Below are 26369 nucleotides of genomic sequence, written 5' to 3'. Positions count from 1 at the left end.
GGGAAGAACCCAGATGCCCTTCAACAGAGGAATGGATTTAAAAAATGTGGTATACCTACCCAATGGAGTACTACTCAGCAATCAAAAACAATGACTTCATGAAATTCATAGGCAAGTGCAATGAACTAGACAATATCATCCTGAGTGCTAACCTAATCACAGAAAAACACACTTTGTATGCACTCATTATAAGTGGATATTAGCCCAAAAGCTTGAATTACCCAAGATGCAATCCACAGACCACAGCAAGCTCAAGAAGAAGGATGAGGAAAATATCCATAGGAGGGAATATGGAGGCAAAGTTTAGAGCAGAGACTGAAGGAATGGCCATTCAAATCCTGCCCCGCATGTGGCATATATATACAGCTACCAAAACTAGATAAGATTGATGAAGCTTGGAAGTGCATGGTGAAAGGGACTGGATATAGATCTCTCTTGAGAGACACAACCAGAGCATGTCAAATACATAGGTGAATGCTAGCAGCAAACCACTGAACTGAGAACGGGACCCCCTTTGGGGGAAAGATTGAAGGATTGAAAGAGCTGAAGGGGCTTGCAACCCCATAGGAACAACAATGCCAACTAACCACAGCTTCCAGGGACTGAACCACTAACCAAGGACTATACATGGACTGACTCAGGGCTCCAACTGCATATGTAGCAGAGAATAGCCTTGTTGGGGCACCAGTGGAAGGGGAAGCCCTTGGTCCTGCCAAGTTTGGAATCCCCAGTGCAAGGTAATGTCAAGGGAGGGGGCAGGTGTTAAGTGGTGGTGGATGGGGGGAACTCCCTTATGTGGGGAGAAGGAGGGGATAGGGGACTTATTGAGAGGAAACCCAGAAAGGGAATAACATTTGAAATTGAAATAAAGAATAATATCCAATAAAAAGATAAGGAAAATTAAGTGACAAGTGCTGATCAAGTATGTTTTTGTGATGTTTAATGATATTTTTCTCTTGACAGATAGTTAGAATAGCTGGTAAAACCTTTCCTGATGCAACTGTGAGGCTCTGTAAGGGAAAATTAAGTGTGAAAGTTGTCAAGAGTTAAGATATACTTCCACTAATATCTAATACATTTGTGTCTGGATATAACTCAAGATTCTACCCATAGAGGAAAAAAACTCTTTTCTCTTTTTAGCTGAGACACTCACTGTCTTCTGTCTTGTGCCATTAAAACATAGGTCCTTTGTCTGTAGGCTGTGGCTGTCCAATGAATATTTCACCTGTGCTCTAGTTTTTTGGATTTCCTGGCTTCCACAATAATGTGAGCCAATTCACTACAATAGCTCTTTAATATCTCTATCTCTATCAACATCCACATCTATATCTATGTCTAAAACTATCTGTCTGTCTGTCTATCTATCTATCTATCATCTATCTATCTATCTATCTATCTATCTGTCTGTGCTTTGTTCCTCTGTAGAAACATGCCTATTATAGTATTAGACCAGATAGTCAGCCAGGTGTTGTAGAGGACACCCAGACTTAACTTATTCTCTCAGATGACAGATTACATATGCTTTAAGGGGAAGCTAAATTAAATGAATGCAGGAAAAGATTAAAATAAAGCATGATGGAATGTATTCCCAGACATAGAGACCTTACTACAGAGGATAACATTGTTCACAAATGCATCCTATAAGTTTTGAAGAAAAGTTTTCCTGTTGTTTATCTTTTATAACTGGCAATTTACCTCATTGATGATTTGGTTAACTAATTTTTAGTTAATTATTATTTTACTATAAGTAAAATGCATGAATTTTTCCTCTTTTTATAGGTTAGAGATTCAATTTGATATTCTTTATGGGGAAAAACCAAAGCTTTTGGCAATAATATTATTCTAGACAATTTCACAATTTTTACAATATAGTTTTTGGTACATTTTAAACCTTCTTCAAATGAAATGTTATATTGATACTAATTGCTTTTCAGGTGTATCGTTGGATAAAATGGCTGCATTTTGACTTTTTCTATATTTTCAGTTTTTAAAAATTCTGAATTCATAGGGAATAATAATTCTAAATATTTTGTAGGAAGAATATTTTGAATGCCAATTTATTGTCATGTCAATCTTTTGAGCCATGACTTTGACACATCTGTTGTAATTTATTGAATTGTCTGTCTACTTAGCAATCAGTAGAGAGGCATTTTAGCCTGAGTTGTTGCTTCATTTCCTCTTTTGGAGATGTAGTATTACTGTCAACACATAGAAATGACAGCTAACAGTGCCCTTTCAGAAGTATTCTTATGCTAATTTGGGCTATGCACTTCATATTTGGTTATTATCTTATCTTCTAATTTAACACATTAAAAGCATTTATTTCTTAATTTTTGTATAGTTTGTAATTGAATCAGAAACTTACTTATATTAATGTCCACTTACTTAACTCAGTGCTAAAAAGTAGCAATGGTTTTTACATGTACATTTGCATATTGAAATAGAGTCTGACTGATAATATGACAAGTGCCATCACTGCTTATCATGCAGTTTGAAATGAAGTTATAACTTTTTTTGCATGTTTTTTTTAAATCTATGCCCACAAAGAGCCTTGGTACATGCCATTGATAATATTATTTATTTATAGATACATGTTGACTTGGAGAAGTGGGACAAAATAATGTGTTGTATTAATATAATGTAGTACTCTACCACAATGAAAGGAAGACAATATAGATATAACCAATAGTAAAATTTGAAATATACTGTTTAAAACCAAACCCCCAAATACACACATTGTATGATTCTCTTTGGATGAAATGTTCAAGATGATCTGCACCAGAATGCAGATTGTGATTCTCTGAAGTCTTTTGTGATGTGGTGGAGACTGACTGCAAAATTGATAGAAGGCACTTTTTGTTGCATAGAAATGCTCTATACGGCAATTGTGGTATGTATTAAGGTGCTCATTTGTCAAAATTATTAACTTTACACTTGAGTCTGTGAATTTTACTGTGAGAGTTATATCCCAATAAAGTTGATTTAGAAAGAGAAGCAAGTCTAATGTGGAGTTATTTAGAAATGAGCAGGGCTTATCATTTTTGCTTCTCCCTACTGGATGGCAAGCTGTTTATTCACTAAGAGCCATCAGTTGTCATTAGGCTTTTCTAAATCAATGCCACTTAGATTTTATAGAAATAATTTGTCTTCTGTGAAGTTATGTTTCACTATTTTATGTAAACCTTGTTTTACAGCTGTAATTATAAGCATAAATGGCATCTAACAGATTTGAGAATTCATAGAGCTGACTCATCCTATGTATGCAATTCAACTGGGGACAGCTGAAGTGAGAACAAATCCTAGAACATAGTGGTTGTGGATTTAGCATGCTGAAGGCTTCATGTTTTTAAAGTTTGAACTAAGAACTTACCTCCCTTATTCAAGTAAAAATAGTTTGGTTAAGAAAGCTAAAAATGCTATACCCTAAGTAGTCCAAAATAGGTGACTAAATATATCACTGCATTGCCATGCCTTACCCATGGATCTGGTGGTATGGAGGACAGTGTCCAAGGAAGGTGACTGGTGATGGAGTGATATGGCTACTTAAAATCCCCTTCCATTCTAGAAAAGATGTTTTCAAAAAATGGTGGAAATAATGAAGCAGTATTATTAGCCACTAAACATTAATCCAGACTATGTTTCACATCAGTGGCAATCACCTAAAAAGACAAAAACGAACTCTTATTTTTTAAAGTACAGTGTGCGCTAATTAGATGTATTTATCAAAAGGAAACTAAGTTTCTTGTATCTTTCTGATAAGCAAGTAATTATATCTTGGAGGTAAAGTTCCACAAAGAAAGGGGGTACAAGGAAAGAGGGAACAATCTTTCATGCTTGTACTTGTATATATGTGTGTGTGTTGTGTGTATTGCATATGTGTGGACACACATATAAGTATGGCCTCATGTGTGTGTGTGTGTGTGTGTGTGTGTGTGTGTGTGTGTGTGTGTGTATGTGCATGTGCATGTGCATGCATATATGTGAAGCTGAATGTTGACACCTGGCATCTCCTTGACCACTCTCTAGCTCATGTATTGGGGCAACTGAATACAGAGTTCTCTACCCAGGCTCAGCTGGATACCCAGCCTGCTTTGGAAATCCCCAGTTTCTGACCTGTGAGAGAGGAATTAGATGCAAGCTCCCCATATACCTGTTTATGTGGGTTTGGGGATCCAAACTCTAGTCTTTACACTTATACACCAAATGCTTTATCATTTGAGCCTTCGTTTCTTCTGTTCTATGTTTTTTATTTCTAAAAGAGATGATTCCTTGGCTGCCACAAAAAAAAATGTGCTTGCGGTAGAAAATTAGCAAGAGGTCTTATTATAATTGTACTCATGATCTCAATTTTTAAAGGAATTTTGCTAAAGAGAAAGGGAAGTGAGAAAGTTCTTCATTCTTATTCACTAAGAAAAATTCCCCAAACTCCACGCTTGCTGTTCCACTCCCTACCCCCTCTCCCACTCAGTTCCCTTCCTCTATCTACCCCTGATGTCCATGTCTATTCTATTATCCCTTCCCAGTGATATTCAAATATCTCTCCTTGGGACCTCCTTGTTACTTAGCTTCTTTGGGTCTGTGGATTGTAGCATAGTTATCCTGCACTTTATGGATAATGTCCGCTGATAAGTGAGTACATTAGGTATATGCCCAGGAGTGGTATAGCTGGGTCTTGAAGTACATCTATTCCCAATTCCTTGATTTGCATTTCCTGATGACTAATGATGTTGAACATTTCTGTGCTTCTTTGCCATTTGAGAACCCCTTGTTGAGAATTCTGTTTACCTCTGTCCCCCATTTTTAATTGTATTATTTGGGTTGTTGGTGTCTAACTTCTTGATCTACTTTTTTTTTTTATTAACTTGAGTATTTCTTATATACATTTCGAGTGTTATTTCCTTTCCCGGTTTCCGGGCAAACATCCCCCTAATCCCTCCCCTTCCCCTTCTTTATGAGTGTTCCCCTCCCCATCCTCCACCCATTGCCACCCTCCCCCCAACAATCTAGTTCACTGGGGGTTCAGTCTTAGCAGGACCCAGGGCTTCTCCTTCCACTGGTGCTCTTACTAGGATATTCATTGCTACCTATGAGGTCAGAGTCCAGGGTCAGTCCATGTATAGTCTTTAGGTAGTGGCTTAGTCCCTGGAAGCTCTGGTTAAGTTATAACTTTGAAATGGATGTGACATGTGTTCTACATCACTTTAAAACTATGTAGGGTTGGGGATTAGCTCAGTGGTAGAGCGCTTGCCTAGCAAGCGCAAGGCCCTGGGTTCGGCCTCCAGCTCAAAAAAAAAAAAAAATGCCTGTGGGAAACTTGAAAAAAAATCACAAATTCTGTTGAATTAAAGAATTGTAAAAGTTGATTTTTAATTTACATCTTTACATAGAAATGTTTATACCTCTCATTTTTTGGACCTCAGATAATTTAAAAGCTAATTTTATGTTTTGAACAGCACAATCAGAATACCTACAGGGTTTTTATTATGTGATGTCAGACCATTTGCTACATGTTTCCCATTTCTTCTACAATCTTTATAGCCTCCTGTCCTACTTAAGGTGTATACAAAGAGATTCTTAATATTTTATTGATATTCACACACACACACACACACACACACACAGAGAGAGAGAGAGAGAGAGAGAGAGAGAGAGAGAGAGAGAGAGAGACAGGGAGATGGAGAAACAGACACAGAGAGAGAAAGACAGAGAAAGACACACAGAGAGAAAGAGAGAGAGAGAGAGAGAGAGAGAGAGAGAGAGAGAGAGAGAGAGAGAGAGAGACTGAGTCATGAAATTTTGTGAGGAAAAAGCAAGGAAAATCTCTTTAAAAAAACTACCTAGAGTCATGTGCAGAGCTTGCAAATTATTTTATTTACATAAAATGTACACATACCTCATTTGTGTGAAGAAAATTCCAAGTATATATGTTCACACATAGTTTACAACAAACACTATTTGTTCATGTTTCTAGATGAACATAGAAGATGCCTCAAAATATTATTTACTAACAACAAAATCAAGCACCCAATGATCTAAAGGAGAAATATCAAACATGGTCTACCATTTACAAGCCCAGCACAACTTGTACAAAAGACAAAGTAAGACACAATAAGTATTTCCAGGAAAAGGACAGAATAGAGATGTAAAGTACAGAACAAAGCTGTAGGCTTTCTGAACAATGTGATAAGAGTACATTTGTTGGTTAGGACTTACCTTAAATGAGTCCTATTTAAGTATTTTACTTGTTTAACACTGTACAGATGAGTATTTAAGTAGAAGTTAATATCTATTAGAGGAGACTAACTACAAGTCTCGAGTCCTACCAGTCTTCTTCCCTTTATCTGTTCTCATTCAGTCTCATTACCCATCCTAAAGATGGTCATTCAACTCTTCTCGAAGATGAGGACACTGAGAGTAAAGTAATCTCAAAATGTCAGTGATACAGGCATTGTAAATATCAGTACTTATTTTTTAGAAATACTCAAATGTAACTAATTATTTCTACATAGAACTCTTATTCTCATTTTGGTGATAACAAATGCAAAGAAAACCTAATCTGAGGGCCTACAAATAATGAGTCCATGACTGTGGAATGGTTTTGCCCAGAAATACTTTCTTTCAATTTCAGAATTGTTCCACAAATGTATATATAAAATCAGACTATCAAATAATGGGACTGAAGTCCTTACTTTAATGTGAATAAGAATTAAAAAAAAGAATCTGCAACACTGAAGTGTCTACAAATATCATCTTCATTATTGTTGAGTTGACTTACACCTACATTTGCTTATCTAGTACCCAAGTGGTATGTTTCAATACCACTCAAATGAGAATCATAATAGTAAAGTGCTTCAATCATTGTCTATGCAGACTGCTCAGATAGTATTGTGTTTGATTTTCTTGTGACATTGTAGCTATTAAAATTGACATCAAGAGATAGTAATTTTAAAAAACAGTTCAATACCAGAAACACAATCCATCTCTTAAACACCATCTTCTCAATTATTTTACTGAACCTACTCTTTGAAACTTTCTAAAACACATCAAAGACAGGCTCATCACATGCACAATTGAACTGTTTGAAGAACAGTGCTTATCACATGCACAATTTGGTTCCTCCTTTTACACATGGCTACTGCTGATGCTTCTTACAGAGAAGCAACATTTCCAGAATGTTACCATCTTACATGAAAATGATGGTTTTTTACAATCTGTTTAACTTTTTAGATAAGGATAATATCACCAAAATAAATCAACTTCTCATTTGAATATATATTTTAATGTGAAATATGGACAAGTAATTACAGTCTATTGCCAGAAATAGAAGGGTCTTTTGTCAGGGAAAGCTGGGCCTGTTTTATTGGCATTCTAGGTAAATTGACATGAAAATTTCATTTCTATTACTGAGAAAAGATTTATCCAGAAGTTAAGTATGGTGTCTCACTATGGTAATTGTAGTCAGGACAAACCTTTTGTACAAGTTTATAATCAATACTGTAAAAGGCAATGTGAATGCAGATGACTTTAAATGGTTTGGAACATAACCAGGACACATGACTTTGAGTCTGCTCCTGGTAACAGATTTTGGATGGGTCAAAATTGCACAAAGCAGTCTTCTTTGCCCGATCTGTTTTTTCATACTCAATATGGCAGTTAAAAGATTTGGATTCCTTAGTCTCCAAGGAAGACTGGGTGGACACTTCAAATTCTACTATTTTAGAGGGAGGTACCAAGCTCACTGAAACATTGCCCAGGCCTGTTGAATTGTGCCGGAAATAAACACTAAATGTTCCATTTCCATGATCAACAATTTTTCCTGTGATGAGCAGGTTAAGTTTGACAGTTTTAATGTTAGAATGGAAGTCACCCCACCCAAACATTTTCTTAAATTTTCCTGTCTTCACTATTGGCCGTCTTTTAGTTCTTGCTAGTGGCTCTTGAATCTCTGTTCTGTTTGCCAGCCAATCCCCAAAGTTTTCCAAATTGTCTGCATATGCTGGCTTTGAACCCAGAGGCTGTTTAACAAAGAGATGCACAGGACTGGTAATCCTTGAATGTACCACATTTCTAACCAACGTTCCAGGAACAGTTCTGTCTTCCCAGTCCACACTCTCTGAGGTACGTATCACTTTTTCACTGTCACAGAATAGCTGTAGGAGAAAAAGAAAGAAAAATACGTTGGGACAGGGTTTGAATATAAACACAGATTGATAAGGCAAAAAGAAGTGAGATGATTTAGATTCCAGCAATCAGTTAACACACAGGTGTGTTCAACAATATAATTACAAGAACATTCGATTCAATCCATCTATAATACTAACAAAAGCTAAACCATGTTAAATGGTGAGGTTAAAATGAGGCACATCAACTTAGTGGTTGCTTTTGTTCTCTCTATCCTCAGCTTTTTATTTTGCAGATTGACTCAAGTATTGATTTTTTTTTTTTTTTTGGTCCTCATGCCAAACCAGAGTATTTGTGAGGAGTAGTTCTTTTAGATAGGTAAATATGTAAAACCAAAGGTTTTTTCTTTGCCAAGGATCCATATGTCATTTAAATATAAGATATTGATAAAATTTTCAAACATATTTCAAAAGATTGTGGCATTAATTTATTCAGATTCAATATAAAAACTTCAATTTTCATTACAATTCTATTTCAGAATCTGTAACAAAATGATTGCTATTTGATTTTCCATAATAATTTTAGATGAAAACATATTTAATTGTCATACATTATGAGGAAAAATTATGTGAAAGTTATAAATTTAATGATTAAAAGACTATATAGCTTAATATATTTCAATTGTCCATACATATACAAAATATATTATATTTTATTAGCAATACAGAATGCTAAGAAAGACTTACATATTTATTTTGTAGGTTTCAAATCTTTTGGATCAAACTACTGCCTCTGAGACAGAACATTTATTTAGACTAGTTTTTCCTTTTTATTGGCTTAGTAGGAGAAATCCTTATAATTGTCACAAATCATTTACTTATGTCCTTGTGGATTTCGAGGGGAAAGATTATTATGTATATAAAACTGTTACTTTAAATGAATATTTATGAATTAGTTATACAGTCTGGAAAATAGAAGTTCCTGGAAGAAACATACTCTATTATCTTAATGGTACAAAACAACTGTTGTAATGATTCTACAAAAAAACTATCAGCATGATGAAGAGGAGGAGGCATAAAGTGAGACTGGAGACATGCACTGTTTTTCTAGCCTGTTCAAACTTCCAAAACATTTGTCAAACCAGCTTCAGATTATCCTTAATATTATTATTTGTAATAAAATTTCAGAAGAGAATAAATATGGCATGGAATGAAAATATCACATAGTTTGATGTTTGAAAATGTGAAGTCTTGACACAACACTGTGGTTCAGACACCGCCCAGATCTGAAGGGACCTGGTCAAACAACTCCCTACGCCAAATCCTGTGGGAGGGAGAGCTAACCATCAGAGGGGCAGACACTCCTGAGAAGCCAGAGGAGACTACTCTCTGCCCACATTTCTGAATCTAGAGGAAAACGCCTAGTGCCATCTGGGCCCACTGTGCACAGGGTCCTGAGCAAAGGTGGGGCAGGCCCATCTGGTTGCTGCCTCACGGAGAGCAGAAACCTGGCTCTGAGAAGCAACTCCAGGCCTGACACCAGAGGTAAGACCAACTTTTCTGCTTCAAGTGACCTGCCTGGTGAACTCAGGACACATGCCCGCAGGAACACCTGAAGACCAGTAGACAGAAACGATTACACGCCTGAAAGCAGAATACTCTGTTCCCATAACTGGCTGAAAGAGAACAGGAAAACAGGTCTACAGCACTCCTGACAAACAGACCTATAGGATGGTCTAGCCACTGTCAGAAATAGCAGAACAAGGTAACACCAGAGACAAGGTGATGACAAGAGGCAAGCACAGGAACCCAAGCAACAGAAATCAAGACTACATGGCATCATTGGAGCCCAATTCTCCCACAAAAGTAAACATGAATATCCAAACACACCAGAAGAGAAAAATCTAGATTTAAAAATCACATTTGATCATGATGATGGAGGACTTCAAGAAGGACATAAAGAACTCCCTTAGAGAAATGCAGAAAAACACAAATAAATAAGCAGAAGCCTATAGAGAGGAAATGCAAAAATCCCTGAAAGAATTACAGGAAAACACAATTGAACAGGAGAGGGAATTAAAAATGGAAATAGAAGCAATAAAGAAGGCACAAACCTTGGATACAGAAAACCAAAGGAAGAGACAAGGAGACGTAGACACAAGCATCATCAACAGAATACAAGAGATAGAAGAGAGAATCTCAGGAACAGAAGATTCCATAGAAATCTTGACACAACTGTCAAAGATAATGTAAAACGGAAAAGGCTACTAGCCCAAAACATACGGGAAATCCCGGACAGAATGAGAAGATCAAACCTAAGGATAATAGGTATAGAAGAGAGTGAAGACTCCCTGCTCAAAGAACCAGTAAATATCTTCAACAAAATCATAGAAGAAAACTTCCCTAACCCAAAGAAAGAGATGCCCATAAGCATACAAGAAGCCTACAGAACTCTAAATAAATTGGACCAGAAAAGAAACTCCTCTTGTCACATAATAGTCAAAACACCAAATGCACAAAACAAAGAAAGAATATTAAAAGCAGTAAGGGAAAAAGGTCAAGTCACATATAAAGGCAGACTGTGAAAGCCAGAAGATCCTGGACAGATGTCATACAGACCCTAAGAGAACACAAATGCCAGCCCAGGTTACTGTATCCAGGAAAACTCTCAATAAACATAGATGGAGAAACCAAGATCTTCCATGACAAAACCAAATTTACACAATATCTTTCTACAAATCAAGCCCTACAAAGGATAATAAATGGTAAAGCCCAACATAAGGAGGTAAGCTACACCCTAGAGAAAGCAAGAAACTAATCGTTTTGGCAACAAAACTTAGAGAAGAAAAGCACACAAATATAATCTCACACCCAAATATGAATATAACAGGAAGCAACAATCACTATTCCTTAATATCTCTCAATATCAATGGACTCAACTCCCCAATAAAAAGACATAGATTACCAAACTGGATACACGATGAGGACCCTGCATTCTGCTGCCTACAGGAAACACACCTCAGAGACAAAGATAGACACTACCTCAGAGTGAAAGGCTGAAAAACAATTTTCTAAGCAAATGGTCTGAAGAAGCAAGCTGGAGTAGCCATTCTAATATCGAATAAAATTGATTTTCAACTAAAAGTCATCAAAAAAGATAAGGAAGGATACTTCATATTCATCAAAGGAAAAATCCACCAAGATGAACTCTCAATCCTAAATATCTATGCTCCAAATACAAGGGCACCTACATACATAAAAGAAACCTTACTAAAGCTCAAAGCACACATTGAACCTCACACAATAATTTTAAGAGATTTCAACACCCCACTCTCATCAATGTACAGATCATGGAAACAGAAATTAAACAGAGACATAGACAGACTAAGAGAAGTAATGAAACAAATGTACTTAACAGATATTTATAGAACATTCTATCCTAAATAAAAGGATATACCTTCTTCTCACCACCTCATGGTACTTTCTCCAAAATTGACCATATAATTGGGCATAAAACAGGACTCAAGAGATACAGAAAGATAGAAATAATCCCTTGCGTCCTATCAGATAACCACGGGCTAAAGCTGGTCTTCAACAACAATAAGGAAAGAATGCCCATATATACATAGAAGTTGAGTAGTGCTCTACTCAATGATAACCTGGTCAAGGAAGAAATAGAGAAAGAAATTAAAGACTTCTTAGAATTTAATGAAAATGAAGGTACAACATACCAAAGCTGCTGATATATGCTCTCTCCTATTTCTTTCTTCAGGCACTCAGAGCTATGAATTTTCCTCCTAACACAGCTTTCATTGTGTCCCATATCAGCAGCTTGACAGCACACATAAAATCTCTAGAGCAAAAAGCAGCAAACGTACCCAGGAGGAGTAGAAGGCAGTAAATAATCAAACTCAGAACTGAAATCAACCAAGTAGAACAAAAAGGACTATACAAAGGATTAACAGAACCAAAAGCTGGTTCTTTGAGAACATCAACAAGATAGATAAACCCTTAGCCAGACTAACCAGAGGGCACAGAGAATGTGTACCAATTAACAAAATCAGAAATGAAAAGGAAGACATAACAACAGAGCCAGAGAAAATTAAAAAAATAATCATATCCTACTACAAAAGATAATATTCAACAAAACTCGAAAATCTGGAGGAAATGGACAATTTCCTAGACAGATACCAGGTACTAAAGTTAAATCAGGAACAGATAAACCATTTAAACAACCACATAACTCCTAAAGAAAAAGAAGCAGTCATTAAAAGTCTCCCAACCAAAAAGAGCCCAGGTCCAGATGCAGAATTCTATCAGACCTTAATAGAAGACCTCATACCAATACTATCCAATATATTCCATGAAATTGAAACAGAAGGAACACTATCGAATTCCTTCTATGAAGCCACAATTACTCTTATGCCTACAAAAGAGAAAGACCCAACAAAAAAAGAGAACTTCAGACCAATTTCCCTTGTGAATTTTGATGCAAAGATATTCAATAAAAATCTGGGAAATCAAATCCAAGTGTACATCAAAACAATCATCCATCATGATCAAGAAGGCTTCATTCCAGGGATGCAGGGATGATTTAATATACAGAAAACCATCAACGTAATCCACTAGGTACACAAACTGAAAGAACAAAACCACATGATCATTTCATTAGATGCTGAGAAAGCATTTACAAAATTCAATACCCCTTCATGATAAAAGTCCGGGAAAGAAGAAGAATTCAAGGCACATACCTAAACATAGTAAAAGGCATATAGAGCAAACCAGTAGCTAATATTAAACTAAACCAAGAGAAACTTGAAGCAACCCCACTAAAATCAGGGGAAAGACAAGGCTGCCCACTCTCTCCCTACTTCTTCAATATAGTTCTCAAAGTCCTATCCCGAGCAATCAGACAACAAAAGGAGGTCAAAGGATACAAATTGGAAAGGAAGAAGTCAAAATATCACTATTTGCAGATGATAAGATAGTATATTTAAGTGATCCCAAAAGTTCCACCAGAGAACTACTAAACCTGATAAACAACTTCAGCAAAGTGGCTGGGTATAAAATTAACTCAAATAAATCAGTAGCCTTCTTTTACACAAAAGAGAAACAAGCAGAGAAAGAAATTAGGGAAATGACACACTTCATAATGGTCCCAAATAATATAAAATACCTTGGTGTGACTTTAACCAAACAAGTGAAAGATATGTATGATAAGAACTTCAAACCTTTGAAGAAAGAAATTGAAGAAGATCTCAGAAGATTGCAAGATCTCCCATGCTCATGGTTTGGCTGGATTAATATAGTAAAAATGGCCATTTTACCAAAAGCGATCTATAGATTCAATGCAATCCCTATCGAAATTCCCACCCAATTCTTCAAAGAGTTATACAGAACAATTTTTAAATTCATCTGGAATAAGAAAAAGCCCAGGATAGCTGAAACTGTCCTCAACAATAAAAAGACTTCTGGGGGAATAGCTATCCCTGAACTCAAGCAGTATTACAGAGCAGTAGTGATAAAAACTGTATGGTATTGGTACAGAGACAAACAGATAGACCAGTGAAATAGAATTGAAGACCCAGAATTGAACCCACACACCTATGATCACTTGATCTTTGACAAAGGAGCCAAAACCATCCAATGGTTTTGAAAAAGACAGCATTTTCAGCAAATGGTGCTGGTTCAACTGGAGGTCAGCACATAGAAGAATGCAGATTGATCCATGCTTGTCACCCTGTACAAAGGTTAAGTCCAAGTGGATCAAGGACCTCCACATCAAACCAGATACACTCAAACTAATGGAAGAAAAGGTGGGGAAGAATTTTTTTTAATTTTTTTATTTCTTTCCCATTTTTATTAACTTGAATATTTCTTATTTACATTTCGATTGTTATTCCACTTCCCCGTTTCTGGGCCACCATCCCCCTAACCTCTCCTCCTCCCCTTTTATACGGGTGTTCCCCTTCCCATCCTCCCCCCATTACCACCCTCTCCCACAACAATCATGTTTACTGGGGGTTCAGTCTTGGCAGGACCAAGGGTTTCCCCTTCCACTGGTGTTCTTACTAGACTTCATTGCTACCTATGAGGTTGGAGCCCAGGGTCAGTCCATGTATAGTCTTTGGGTAACGCCTAATCCTGGAAGCTCTGGTTGGTTGGCACTGTTGTTCATATGGGGTCTTGAGGCCCTTCAAGCTCTTTCAGTCTTTTCAAAGATTCCTTCAACGGGGTCCCATTCTCAGTTCAGTGGTTTACTGCTGGCATGCGCCTGTGTATTTGCTGTTTTCTGGGTGTGTTTCTCAGGAGAGATCTACATCCGGTTCCTGTTGACCTGCACTTCTTTGCTTCATCTCTCTTATCTAATTTCTTGGCTGTATATTTATGGGCCACATATGGGGCAGGCTCTGAATGGTTGTTCTTGAACACATGAGCACTGGGGAAATTTTCCTTAACAAAATACCAATGGCTTATGCTCTAAGATCAAGAATTGACAAATGGGATCTCATAAAGCTGCAAAGCTTCTGTAAGGCAAAGCACACTGTTGTTAGGACAAAACAGCAACCAACAGATCGGGAAAAGATCTTTACCAATCCTACAAGTGTTAGAGGGCTTATATCCAAAATATACAAGGAACTCAAGAAGTTAGACTGCAGGGAGACAAATAACCCTATTAAAAAATGAGGTTCAGAGCTAAACAAAGAATTCACAGCTGAGGAATTCTGAATGGCTGAGAAACACCTAAAGAAATGTTCAGCATCTTTAGTCATAAGGGAAATGCAAATCAAAATAACTCTTAGATTCTACCTCACACCAGTGAGAATGGCTAACATAAAAAACTCAGGTGACAGCAAATGCTGGCGAGGATGTGGAGAAAGAGGGACACTCCTCCATTGTTGGTGGGATTGCAGACTGGTACAACCATTCTGGAAATCAGTCTGGAGGTTCCTCAGTAAATTGGACATTGAATTCCCTGAGAACCCAGCTATACCTCTCTTGGGAATATACCGAAAGATGCCCCAACACATAACAAAGACAGGTGCTCCACTCTGTTCATAGCAGCCTTATTTATAATAGCCAGAAGCTGGAAAGAACCCAGATGCACTTCAACAGAGGAATGGATACAGGAAATGTGGTACATCTACACAATGGAATATTATTCTGCTATCAAAATCAATGACTTTATGAAATTCATAGGCAAATGGATAGAACTGGAAAATATCATCCTGAGTGAGGTAACCCAATCACAGAAAAACACACATGGTATGTACTCATTGATAAGTGGATATTAGCTCAAATGCTTGAATTACCATAGATGCACAGAATACATGAAACTCAAGAAAGATGACCAAAATGTGAATGCTTCACTCTTCTTTAAAAGGGGAACAAGAATACCCTTGGGAAGGAAGAGGGAGGCAAACTTTAGAACAGTGGCAGAAGGAATAGCCATTCAGAGCCTGCCCCACATGTGGCCCATACATATACAGCCACCCAATTAGCCAAGATGGATGAAGCAAAGAAGTGCAGGCTAACAGGAACCGGATGTAGATCTCTCCTGAGGGACATAGCCAGAGTACAGCAAATACATAGGTGAATACCAGCAGCAAACCACTGAACTGAGAATGTGATCCCCGTTGAAGGAACCAGAGAAAGGTCTGAAAGAGCTTGAAGGGGCTTGAGACCCCATATGAACAACAATGCCAACCAAGCAGAGCTTCCAGGGACTAAACCACTACCCAAAGACTATTCATGGACTGTCCCTGAGCTCCAACTGCGTAGTTAGCAATGAATAGCCTAGTAAGGGCTTGGTCCTGCCAAGACTGAACCCCCAGTATGTATATATGTATGTATGTATGCATGTATATATGTATATGTGTATATGTATGTGTGTCTATGTGTGTGTGTATGTTTGTATGTTTTTATGTGTAATGTGTGAAGTTGTTGGATGTGGCTTTGCTTTATCCATCGTGTGTGTGTGTGTGTGTGCTATTATTTCTCTCCTTTTGTCACCAGCCACAAATATTTTGCTAGTCTTATGGAAATATTAACTGTTCTCAGTGAATCAAGCTTTGTTCCCTCAGAGAAAGGTCTTCTGAGTCATCAATTACTGACTCTACACACTGCTTCAATTTACCCTGACTTATCAAAACTGGCCTTTGACACATATGCACATGCTGAATTGACAATTCCTAGCACCAGCTTGGCAGGCATGAAGCTATTCTAAAGGAAGATACTTGTTCTACTATATTTAACTAAGAAACTAGTTTTTAAAAATCTCAGAAAAATTGAAATTTCCCTAGGAATCTCATGATGGGAAAGAGAAAGGCTGAAGCTTGTTGCCATCCAGACGATGAAATTGTCTTCTAGGAAGAGATTTTATACAGGTCTGACAACGTTATCAGATGATCTCTCTTCAGAAGAGATAGGAACAAAGCTAATGATAGGCAGCAGGACATCTTGACTGCGACTGCTTAGTTAGTTATGCACACCTTTGCTGTCTATTTAAACCTAAATCATATCACCAGTTTCCCAAGAAGACTTGAAGGGATCAGTAGATCTGTTTATTTTTTCCTTCTCCCCAAAGTAGAAAATTAAATATACATTCTTTTTCTGGCTTTTGTTCTTTATCAATATTTGTCTCTTTAGTGGGTGTATTCAGGATGGGTGGCTTAGCATAGCAAGATAGGGTTGCCTGGTTTCAGTGTTGTGCCCATGACGGGCAACAGCTTTAGCAGTGAACTATATCTTTAGCTCTTTGTTCATGTTTATTTTGAGGTAGGATTTTAGAATTTTATCTAAGTGGTCCTCAGATTCATGAGGCTTCTGACTCTACACCTTCAACTGTTGCTATTACAGGTATGTGCTGCCATATCTGATTTCATTCCTTCTATCCCTGTTGAATTAAGGATGACATGTTCCCAAAGGAAAGATTTAGGATTTTGGGGATCAAATCACTTGTGTCCAGTATGTTGTGAGCTTTGCCTTACATAAGAAACATTTTAAATACTCATTCTGTTTGCAGAGCATCCCCTGAACATGATCTGTTCCTTTACTTCCTGGTCTATACTCAAAGTGGCAAAACTTCAAAACTTTTCTTGTACTTGCTTTCCTTCCTTTCTTCGATTTGCCATATTCCTTCTGACCTCCCTTTAAGATGATTTTATACCTATATTGTTACTTTTTTAAAATAATAGGGCTGGAGAAAGAGCTCAGTTTTTAAAAGTACTTGCTGCTATCGCAAAGGCCCTGGGCTCAGTTTCCAGAACCTGTCAGATCTCTCACAACAAATGCCATGAACTAGATCTAAACCCAAGACTCTAATGTCATCATCTGACCTCCTGCAAACACAAGTACATTCCCATGCATATATATGTCAATAATTTTTTAAAAGATTTTGATTCACATCGTCTTTTTTCTTTGAGATAGTAATACAATTACACTTCCCTCTCCCTACATACATAACCTCTCACATAACACTCTGTGCAATTTCTGGCTCATTTTTTTTAATTCATTGTTGTTATCTACACACAAACACACACATACATATATGAATATATATGTTCATAACTGTATAAAGTAAAAACAATCAATCTGTATAATGTTAATCCTTTGTAAGTTTTCAGAGCTGACCATATGTTACTAGATAACTAGGCTTAATTGGGGTAGACCAGTTCTCTCATTTTCACCATTTCTTGCATTTTTCTTTTTTTTTTACATTTTTATTAGATATATTTCTTTACTTACATTTCAAATGTTATTCCCCTTCCCAGTTTCCTTTTGATAAGCCCCCATTCCCTCCCCTCCCCATCGCTCATACAGGTATTCTCCCAATACATCCACCTTACTAACCACCCCCATATTCCCTTTCACTGGGTGTCCAACCTTGGCAGGACCAAGGGCTTCCCCTTCCACTGGTGCCCCAACAAGGCTATTCTCTGCTACTTATGCAGTTGGAGCCCTGGGTCAGTCCATGTATAGTCTTTCGGTAGTGGTTTAGTCCCTGGAAGCTCTGGTTGGTTGCCATTGTTGTTCTTATGGTGTTGCAAGATCCTTCAACTCTTTCAATACTTCCTCTAATTATCTCCAAGGGGGTCCCATTCTCAGTTCAGTGGTTTCCTGCTAGCATTGACCTCTGTATTTGACATGCTCTGGATGTGTTTCTCAGGAGAGATCTATATCAGATCCTTTTCAGCATGCATTTTTTAGCTTCATCATTCTTATCTAGTTTTAGTGGCTGTATATATAATCGGCCAAATTTTGGTGCAGGCTCTGAATGACCATTCCTTGAGTTGCTGCTCTAAACTTTGCCTCCATATGCCTCTCCTATGGATATTTTTTCCCCTTTTAAGAAAGAGTGGGAGCATCCGCATTTTGGTCATCCTTCTTCTTGAGCTTCCTGTGGTCTGTATCTTGGGTAATTTGAGCTTTTTGGCTAATATCCACTTATCAATGAGTGCATACCAAGTGTGTTTTTCTGTGATTGAGTTACCTTACTCAGGATGTTATTTTCTAGTTCATTCCATTTGCCTATGAATTTCATGCAGTCATTGCTTTTGGTAACTGAGTAGTACTCCATTGTGTAGATGTACCATATATTTTGAATCCATTCCTCTGTTGAAGGGCATCTGGGTTCTTTCCAGCTTCTGGCTATTATAAATAAGGCTGCTATGAACATAGTGGAGCATGTGCTTTGTTGTATGTTGGAGCATCTCTTGGGTGTATGCTCAGGAGGTATAGCTGGGTCCTCAGGTAGTGCAATGTCCAAGTTTCTGAGGAATCTCCAGACTGATTTTCAGAATGGTTGTACCAGTCTGCAATCCCACCAACAATGGAGGAGTGTTCCTCTTTCTCCCCATCCTTCCCAGCATCTGATGTCACTTGAGTTTTATATCTTAGCCATTCTGACTGGTGTGAGGTGGAATCTCAGGATTGTTTTGATTTGCATTTCCCTGATGACTAAAGATGTCAAACATCTCTTTAGGTGCCTTTTGGCCATTCAATAATCTTCAACTGAGAATGTTATGTTTAGCTCTGTACCACATTTTTTTTAATAGGGTTATTTGGCTCTCTGGAGTCTAACTTCTTGAGTTCTTTGTATAGTTTGGATATTAACCCTCTCTAAGATGTAGGATTGGTAAAGATCTTTTTCCCAATCTGTTGGTTGCCATTTTGTCCTAATGACAGTGTCTTTTGCCTTACAGAAGCTTAGCAGTTTTATGAGGTCCCATTTGTCGATTCTTGATCTTAAAGCATGAGTCATTGGTGTTTTGTTCAGGAAATTTTCGCCAGTGCCCATGTATCTGAGACTCTTCCCTACTTCTTCTTCTATTAGTTTGAGTGTATCTGGTTTGATGTGGATGTCCTTGATCCACTTGGACTTAAGCTTTGTACATGGTGATCAATTTGCATTCTTCTACATGCTGACCTCCAGTTCAACCAGCACCATTTGTTGAAATTGCTATCTTTTTTCCATTGGATGGTTTTAGCTCCTTTGTCAAAGATCAAGTGACCATAGGAGTCTGGGTTCATTTCTTGGTCTTCAACTCTGTTCCTCTGATCTATCTGCCTGTCTCTATACCAATACCATACAGACTTTATGACTAATGCTCTGTAATACTGATTGTCGTGAGGGATGGTGATTTCCCCAGTTCTTTTATTGTTGAGTATAGTTTTCGGTATCCTGAGTTTTTGTTATTAAAAATAAATTTGCAAATTGCTTTTTCTATCTCTATAAAGAATTGAGTAGGAATTTTGATGGGGATTGCATTGAATTTGTAGATTGCTTTTGGCAAAATGGCCCTCTTTTCTATATTAATCCTGCCAATCTAAGAGCATGGGAGATCTTTCCATCTTCTGAGATCTTCCTCATTTCTTTCTTTAGGGACTTAAAGTTCTTGTCATATAGATCTTTGACTTGCTTGGTTAAAGTCACACCAAGATATTTTGTAATATTTGGGATTATTGTGAAGGGTGTCATTTCTCTAATTTCTTCTCAGCCTGTTTATCCTTTGGGTAGAGGAAGGCTACTGATTTGTTTGAAATAATTTTATATCCTGACACTTTCCTGAAGTTGGTTATCAGGTTAAGTAGTTCTCCGGTGGAACTTTTGGGGTCACTAAAGTACACTATCCTATCATCTGCAAATAGTGATATTTTGATTTCTTCTCTTCCAATTTGTATCCCTTTGACCTCTTTTTGCTGTCTGATTGTTCTGGCTAGTACATCGATTACTATATTGAATAAGTAGGGAGAAAGTGGGCAGTCTAGTCTAGTCACTGATTTTAGTGGGATTACTTCAATTTCTCTCCATCTAGTTTGATGTTACCTACTGATTTGCTGTATATTGCTTTTACAATGTTTAGGTATGTGCCTTGAATTCCTGATCTTTCCAGGACTTTTATCATGCTGGGGTGTTGAATTTTGTCAAATGCTTTCTCACCATCTAATGAAATGAACATGTGGTTCTTATCTTTGAGTTTGTTTATATAGTGGATTACATCGATGGATTTTGTATATTAAACCATTCCTGCATTCCTAGGTTGAAGCCTACTTGATCATGATGGATGATCATTTCGATGTGTTCTTGGATTCAGTTTGCAAGAATTTTATTGAGTATTTTTGAGTCAATATTCATAAGAGAAATTGGTTTGAAGCTCTCTTTCTTTGTTGGGTCTTTGTGTGATTTTGGTATAAGAGTTATTGTGGCGGGCTGGAGAGATGGCTCAGTGGTTAAGAGCACTGACTGTTCTTCTAGAGGTCCTCAGTTCAATTCCCAGTAACCACATGGTGGCTCACAACCATCTGTAATGAGATCGGATGCCTTCCTCAGATGTGTCTGAAGAGAGCTACAGTGTGCTTATATATAATGAATAAAATAAATCTTTAAAAAATTTAAAAAAAGAGTTACTGTGGCTTCGTAGAAGGAATTTGATAGTACTCTGTCTGTTTCTATTTTGTGCAACACTTTGGATAGTATTGGTGTGAGGACTTCTATGATAGAATTCTGAACTAAAGCCTGGGGCTCTTTTTGGTTGGGAGACTTTTAATAACTGCTATTATTTTTTTAGGAGTCATGGGGGTTGTTTAGATGGTTTATTTGCTCCTGATTTAACTTTGGTACCTGGTATCTGTCTAGATAATTGTCCATTTCATCCAGATTTTCCAGTTTTCTTGAATATAGGCTTTTGTAGTAGGATATGATGATTTTTTAAATTTCTTCAGATTCTGTTGTTGTGTCTCCCTTTTCATTTCTTATTTTGTTACTTTTGATACACTCTCTGTGATCTCTGGTTACTCTGGCTAAGGGTTTATCTACCTTGTTGATTTTTTCAAATAACCAGCTCTTAGTTTTGTTGATTCTTTGTATAGTCCTTTTCTTTTCTTTTCTACTATGTTGATTTCAGCCCTGAGTTTGATTATTTCCTGGCTTCTACTCCTCTTGGGTTTATCTATTTCTTTTTGTTCTAGAACTTTAGGTGTTCTGTCAAGCTGTGACATATGCTTTCTCCTGCTTTTTTTTTTCCAGGCACTCAGAGCTATGAGTTTTTCTCTTAGTACCGCTTTCATTGTGTTCCACAAGTTTGGGAATGTTGTATCTTCATTTTCATTAAATTCTAAGAAATCTTTGATTTCTTTCTTTATTTCTTCTTTGACCAAGTTGTCATTAAGTAGAGCATTGTTCAACTTCCATGTGTATGTGGGCTTTCTCTCATTATTGCTGTTATTGAAGATCAGTCTTAGTGCATGGTGATTTGATAGGATGCATGGGATTATTTTTATCTTCCTGTATCTGTTGAGGCCTGTTGTGTGACTGATTATATGGTCAATTTTTGAGAAGATTCCATGAGGTGCAGAGAAGATGGTGTATCCTTTTGTTTTAGGATAGAATTTTCTATAAATATCTGTTAAATCCATTTGGTTCATGACTTCTCTTAGTCTGTCTATGTCTCTGTTTAATTTCTGTTTCCATGTCCTGTTCATTGATAAGAGTGGGATGCTGAAATCTCCTATTATCATGTAAGGTGTAAATGTGTGCTTTGAGCTTTCATAGTATCTTACTATGAAAGTAGGTTCCCTTGCTTTTGGAGCATAGATATTTAGGATTGAGAGTTCATCTTGGTGCAATTTTCCTTTGATGAATAAGAAGTGTCCTTCGTTATCTTTTTTAATGACTTTTGGTTGAAAGCCAATATTATTTGATAATAGAATGGCAGCTCCAGCTTATTTCTTTGGGCCATTTTCTTGGAAAGTAGTTTTCTTTCAATTTACTCTGAGATAGTGTTTGTCTTTGTCTCTGAGATGTGTTTCCTGCATGCAGCAAAATGCTGGGTCCTCTTTACGTATCCAGTCTGTTAGTCTATGTCTTTTTATTTGGGAATTGAGTCTGTTGATGTTGAGCAATATTAAAGAATAGTAATTGCTGCTTACTTTTATTTTCATTATTAGAGGTGGAATTATGTTTGTTTGTCTCTCTTTTGGTTTCATTGCAAGGAAATTATGTTCATGCTTTCTGTACAGTGCAGTTTCTCTAGTTGTGTTAGAGTTTTCCATCTATTATCTTTTGTAGGGCTGGATTTGTAGAAAGATATTGTGTAAATTTGGTTTTGTTATGTAATATCTTGGTTTTTCCATCTATGTTAATTGACACTTTTGCTGGATACCATAACTTGGGCTGGCATTTGTGTTCTCTTAGGGTCTGTATGACATCTATTTAGGATCTTCTGGCTTTCACAGTCTCTGGTGAGAAGTCTGGTGTAATTCTTATAGGTCTGCCTTTATATGTCACTTGACCATTTTCCCTTACTGCTTTTAATATTCTTTCTTTGTTTTATGCATTTGGTGTTTTAACTATTATGTGACAAGAGGAATTTCTCTTCTGGTCCAATCTATTTGGAGTTCTTTTGTCTTCTTGTATGTTTATGTGCATCACTTTCTTTAGGTTAGGGACATTTTCTTCTATAATTTTGTTGAATATATTTACTGGCTCTTTAAGTTGGGAGTCTTCCCTTTCTTCTATACCTATTGTCCTTAGTTTGAACTTCTCATTGTGTCCTGGATTTCTTGTATGTTTTTGACTAGGAGCTTTCTGCATTTTACATTAGCTTTGACAGTTGTGTCAATGTTTTCTATGGTATCTTCTGTTCCTGAGATTCTCTCTTCTATCTGTTGTATTCTGTTGTTGATGCTTGTTTCTAAGGCTCCTTGTCTTTTCCTAAGGTTTTCTATATCCAGGTTTATCTCCCTTTGTGCTTTCTTTATTGTTTCTATTTCCATTTTCAATTCATTCACATATTTGGCTGTGTTTTCCTGTAATTCTTTCAGGGATTTTTGTATTTCCTGTCTAAGGGCTTCTACTTGTTTACTTGTTTTTCCTGCATTTCTTTATGGGAGTTCTTTATGTCTTTCTTAAAATCTGCCATCATTATAAAAAATGTGATTATAAATCTAAATCTTGCTTTTCTTGTGTGTTTGGATATCCAGTATTTTCTTTGGTGGGAGAACTGAGCTCTGATGATGCCAAGTAGTCTTGGTTTTTGTAGCTTAGGTTCCTGTGCGTACCTTTAGCCATTGGGTTGTCTCTGGTGTTTGCTTGTCTTGCTGTTTCTGAGAGTGACTTGACCCTCCTCTAGGCCTCTGTGTCAGTACTCCTATAGAACTGTTTTCTTGTTTTCTTTCAGCTTTTTCTGAGAACAGGTGCTCTGATTTCAGATGTGTTAGAACTCATGGAGAATGTCTTTCAGCTCTAGGCGTGGGCAGGAATCTAAGAGTTCTGCCCCTCATTGCTCTTAGGTCCTTGCACCCAGTGGGCACAGTCGGTACTAGGTTATTCCCTCTTGGGTCTGGCCTGTAGGCAGAGGGTAGTCTCTTCTGACTTCTCAGGAGTATCAATACTTCTGAGGGTCCAGGTGTCTCCCCAATGGGATTTGGGTGCAGGGAGCTGTTTGGTGGTTCAGTTCAGTCCTGGGCACAGACCAGAACTACAGGTAGTGGTAGTTCTGTGTTCCTATATCCCTGTGTCCAGAGGCATTGGGCAATTTTCCCGTGGACCATGAATGTGGGCAGAGTTGTGCAGAGGTGGCAGTCTGTCCTGTGGTCTCAGGATGTCTGCACTCCTGGGTGTTCTGCTCTCTTCCCCATGGGGCTTGGGTGCAGTGAACTGTGGGATGGTATCAGTTCACTTCTGGGCAAAGCCAGAAACAGGAAATGCCCTGACCCAGAGGACTTCTGCCTCTGTGTGTCCTGAATTCACCAGGCAGGTCACTTGGTAGCAGGAAAGTGGGTCTTACCTCTGCTTTCAGGTTTGTTGTCATTTCTGGAGACTGTCCTCCAGCTCTAGGTGTGGGCAGGGATCAAAGGGTCCTGCATCTGATTGCTTCTAAGTCCTTGTACCCAGCAGGCACAGTTGGCACTATGCAATTCCTCCTTGGGTCTGGACTGTGGGCAGAGAGCAGTATCCTCTGACTTCTTAGTATTATCCACACTTCTGAGGGTTCAGCTCTCTCCCCCAGAGTATTTGGGGCAGGGAGCTGTTTGCCCAGTTCAGTTTTGTCCTGGGCACAGACCAGAACTGTGGGTACTGGTGACTGTTCCTACATCTCTGTGTCCAGAGGCACTGTGCAGTTTCCCCTTGGACCAGGGATGTGGGCCGAGATGTGCAGAGGTGGCAGTCTGTCCTGCGATCTCAGGTTGTCTGCACTCCTGGATGTTCAGCTCTCTTCGCCATGGTATTTGGGTGCAGGGAACTGTCCATTCCTTGCTTTTATTGTGAGCTTTTCTTCACCCACTGTATATTGACTGTTATTATTTATGTTCAGATCATCCTCAGCTTAGTTTAGGTAGTCATATTGTAAGATGTTATGGGTATAACTTCTGATATTACTATGAGATCAGTATTTCTATCAGTATCATAGAAAACTCTCTGATTCTTTGGTTCTTACATTATTTCTTCACCTACTATTATTCCTGAGTCTTAGGTGCAAGAGTTATTTTCCAGAGGCCTGGACTTCACTATTCTGCACTTTGATTTGTTGTCATTTTCTATAGAGGACTACATTTGTTGCAATGAGAAATTTCTTTGATAAGGGGTGAGGACTATTCTTATTTTTGGTTATAAGGACACATAATTAGAATGTAGCTATGGATTCTGATTTTTTTAAATAGTCTTTGTAGAATCTCCTCCAGGATCCATGAATTCACTAGCCCTGGGTATGTGGCTTGTTTTCCAGTATCACATATTATTTCCCTCTTGTTGAGTGGCTCTTAACACCAATTATATTACTTTTTTAATATAATTACTGCCAAGATATGTGTGTCACTACTGAAGCCTGAAGGTTATCATGCTATGCTGTGTGTTATTAGGTTTCATAGACATCACAGGTGTGTAAGACTCTTGTTTGACTCCCTCTTTTGTAAGTTTTCATGGTACGTTTTGGTACCATAAAAATTAGCTATGCCTGAGGACTTTCTTCTTCTTCTTCTTCTTCTTCTTCTTCTTCTTCTTCTTCTTCTTCTTCTTCTTCTTCTTATCCTCCTCCTCCTCCTCCTCCTCCTCCTCCTCCTTCTTCTTCTCCTTCTTTCTTTTGTTTTTTTTGCATTTTTAATTGGCTATTTTTTATTTATATTTCAAATGTTATCCCATTTCCCATCCATAAACTCCCTATCCTATTCCCCGACACCCCCCTTCTTCTATGAATGTGTTCTCCCACCCAACCACCCACCCCTTCCCAACTCCCTGCCTTGACATTTTCCTACAATGGGGGATCCAGCCTTGGTAAGACCATGGCCTTCTCCTCCCGTTGGTTTCCAACAAGGCCAGAGGACTAACTTTCATTTGGGTTGGAATCTCTGAGACCTCTGAGCCTCTGGTACCTCTGTCTGAAGTGCATGGTATTTTCAGCTAAGGGACTTAAATTTCATCTCTGGAGGACCAACCAAGACTATCGTCTGTAATATTTTGGGAGTTTCTTTAACAACCGTAACCAACTCCTCAGAAGAGCTCTTCACATGTCTGGTATTGCCATTTTTATTAGATGGTTTCAACTCTTACAAGACCATTGTTAGCCCACACAGAAAACATTTAAACTCTATTAAATATCTACCATATTAAACTGCTTTAACTGTGTGTGTGTGTGTCTGGGGGGGGGTCAAGGCCAATTTTGAGGAGTTGGTTCTCTCAGTTTACCATGTAGTTCTTAGGAAATTGAATTCAAGTAATGAATCAAGATTGGTAATGAGAATCTTTACTCA

General features: G+C 37.8%; 1 protein-coding gene across 1 annotated transcript; it reads right to left on the bottom strand.

The window, feature by feature from the left end:
• Positions 1 to 5898: 5898 nt before the first annotated feature.
• On the bottom strand, positions 5899 to 24433 carry Nxph2 (neurexophilin 2). The gene is made up of 2 exons (XM_008761617.4): positions 24410 to 24433; positions 5899 to 8150 (listed from the first exon to the last, which is right to left on the bottom strand). Exons 1-2 carry the CDS (start codon positions 24431 to 24433, stop codon positions 7416 to 7418), a joined length of 759 nt encoding a protein of 252 aa, XP_008759839.4. The 3' UTR covers positions 5899 to 7415.
• Positions 24434 to 26369: the final 1936 nt, after the last annotated feature.

The sequence above is a fragment of the Rattus norvegicus genome, chromosome 3 (assembly GCF_036323735.1).
Source record: "Rattus norvegicus strain BN/NHsdMcwi chromosome 3, GRCr8, whole genome shotgun sequence".
NCBI classification, from domain to species: Eukaryota; Metazoa; Chordata; class Mammalia; order Rodentia; family Muridae; genus Rattus; species Rattus norvegicus.
The sequence above is the reverse complement of the archived record's forward strand: the minus strand, read 5'-3'. Positions and strand labels throughout refer to the sequence as shown.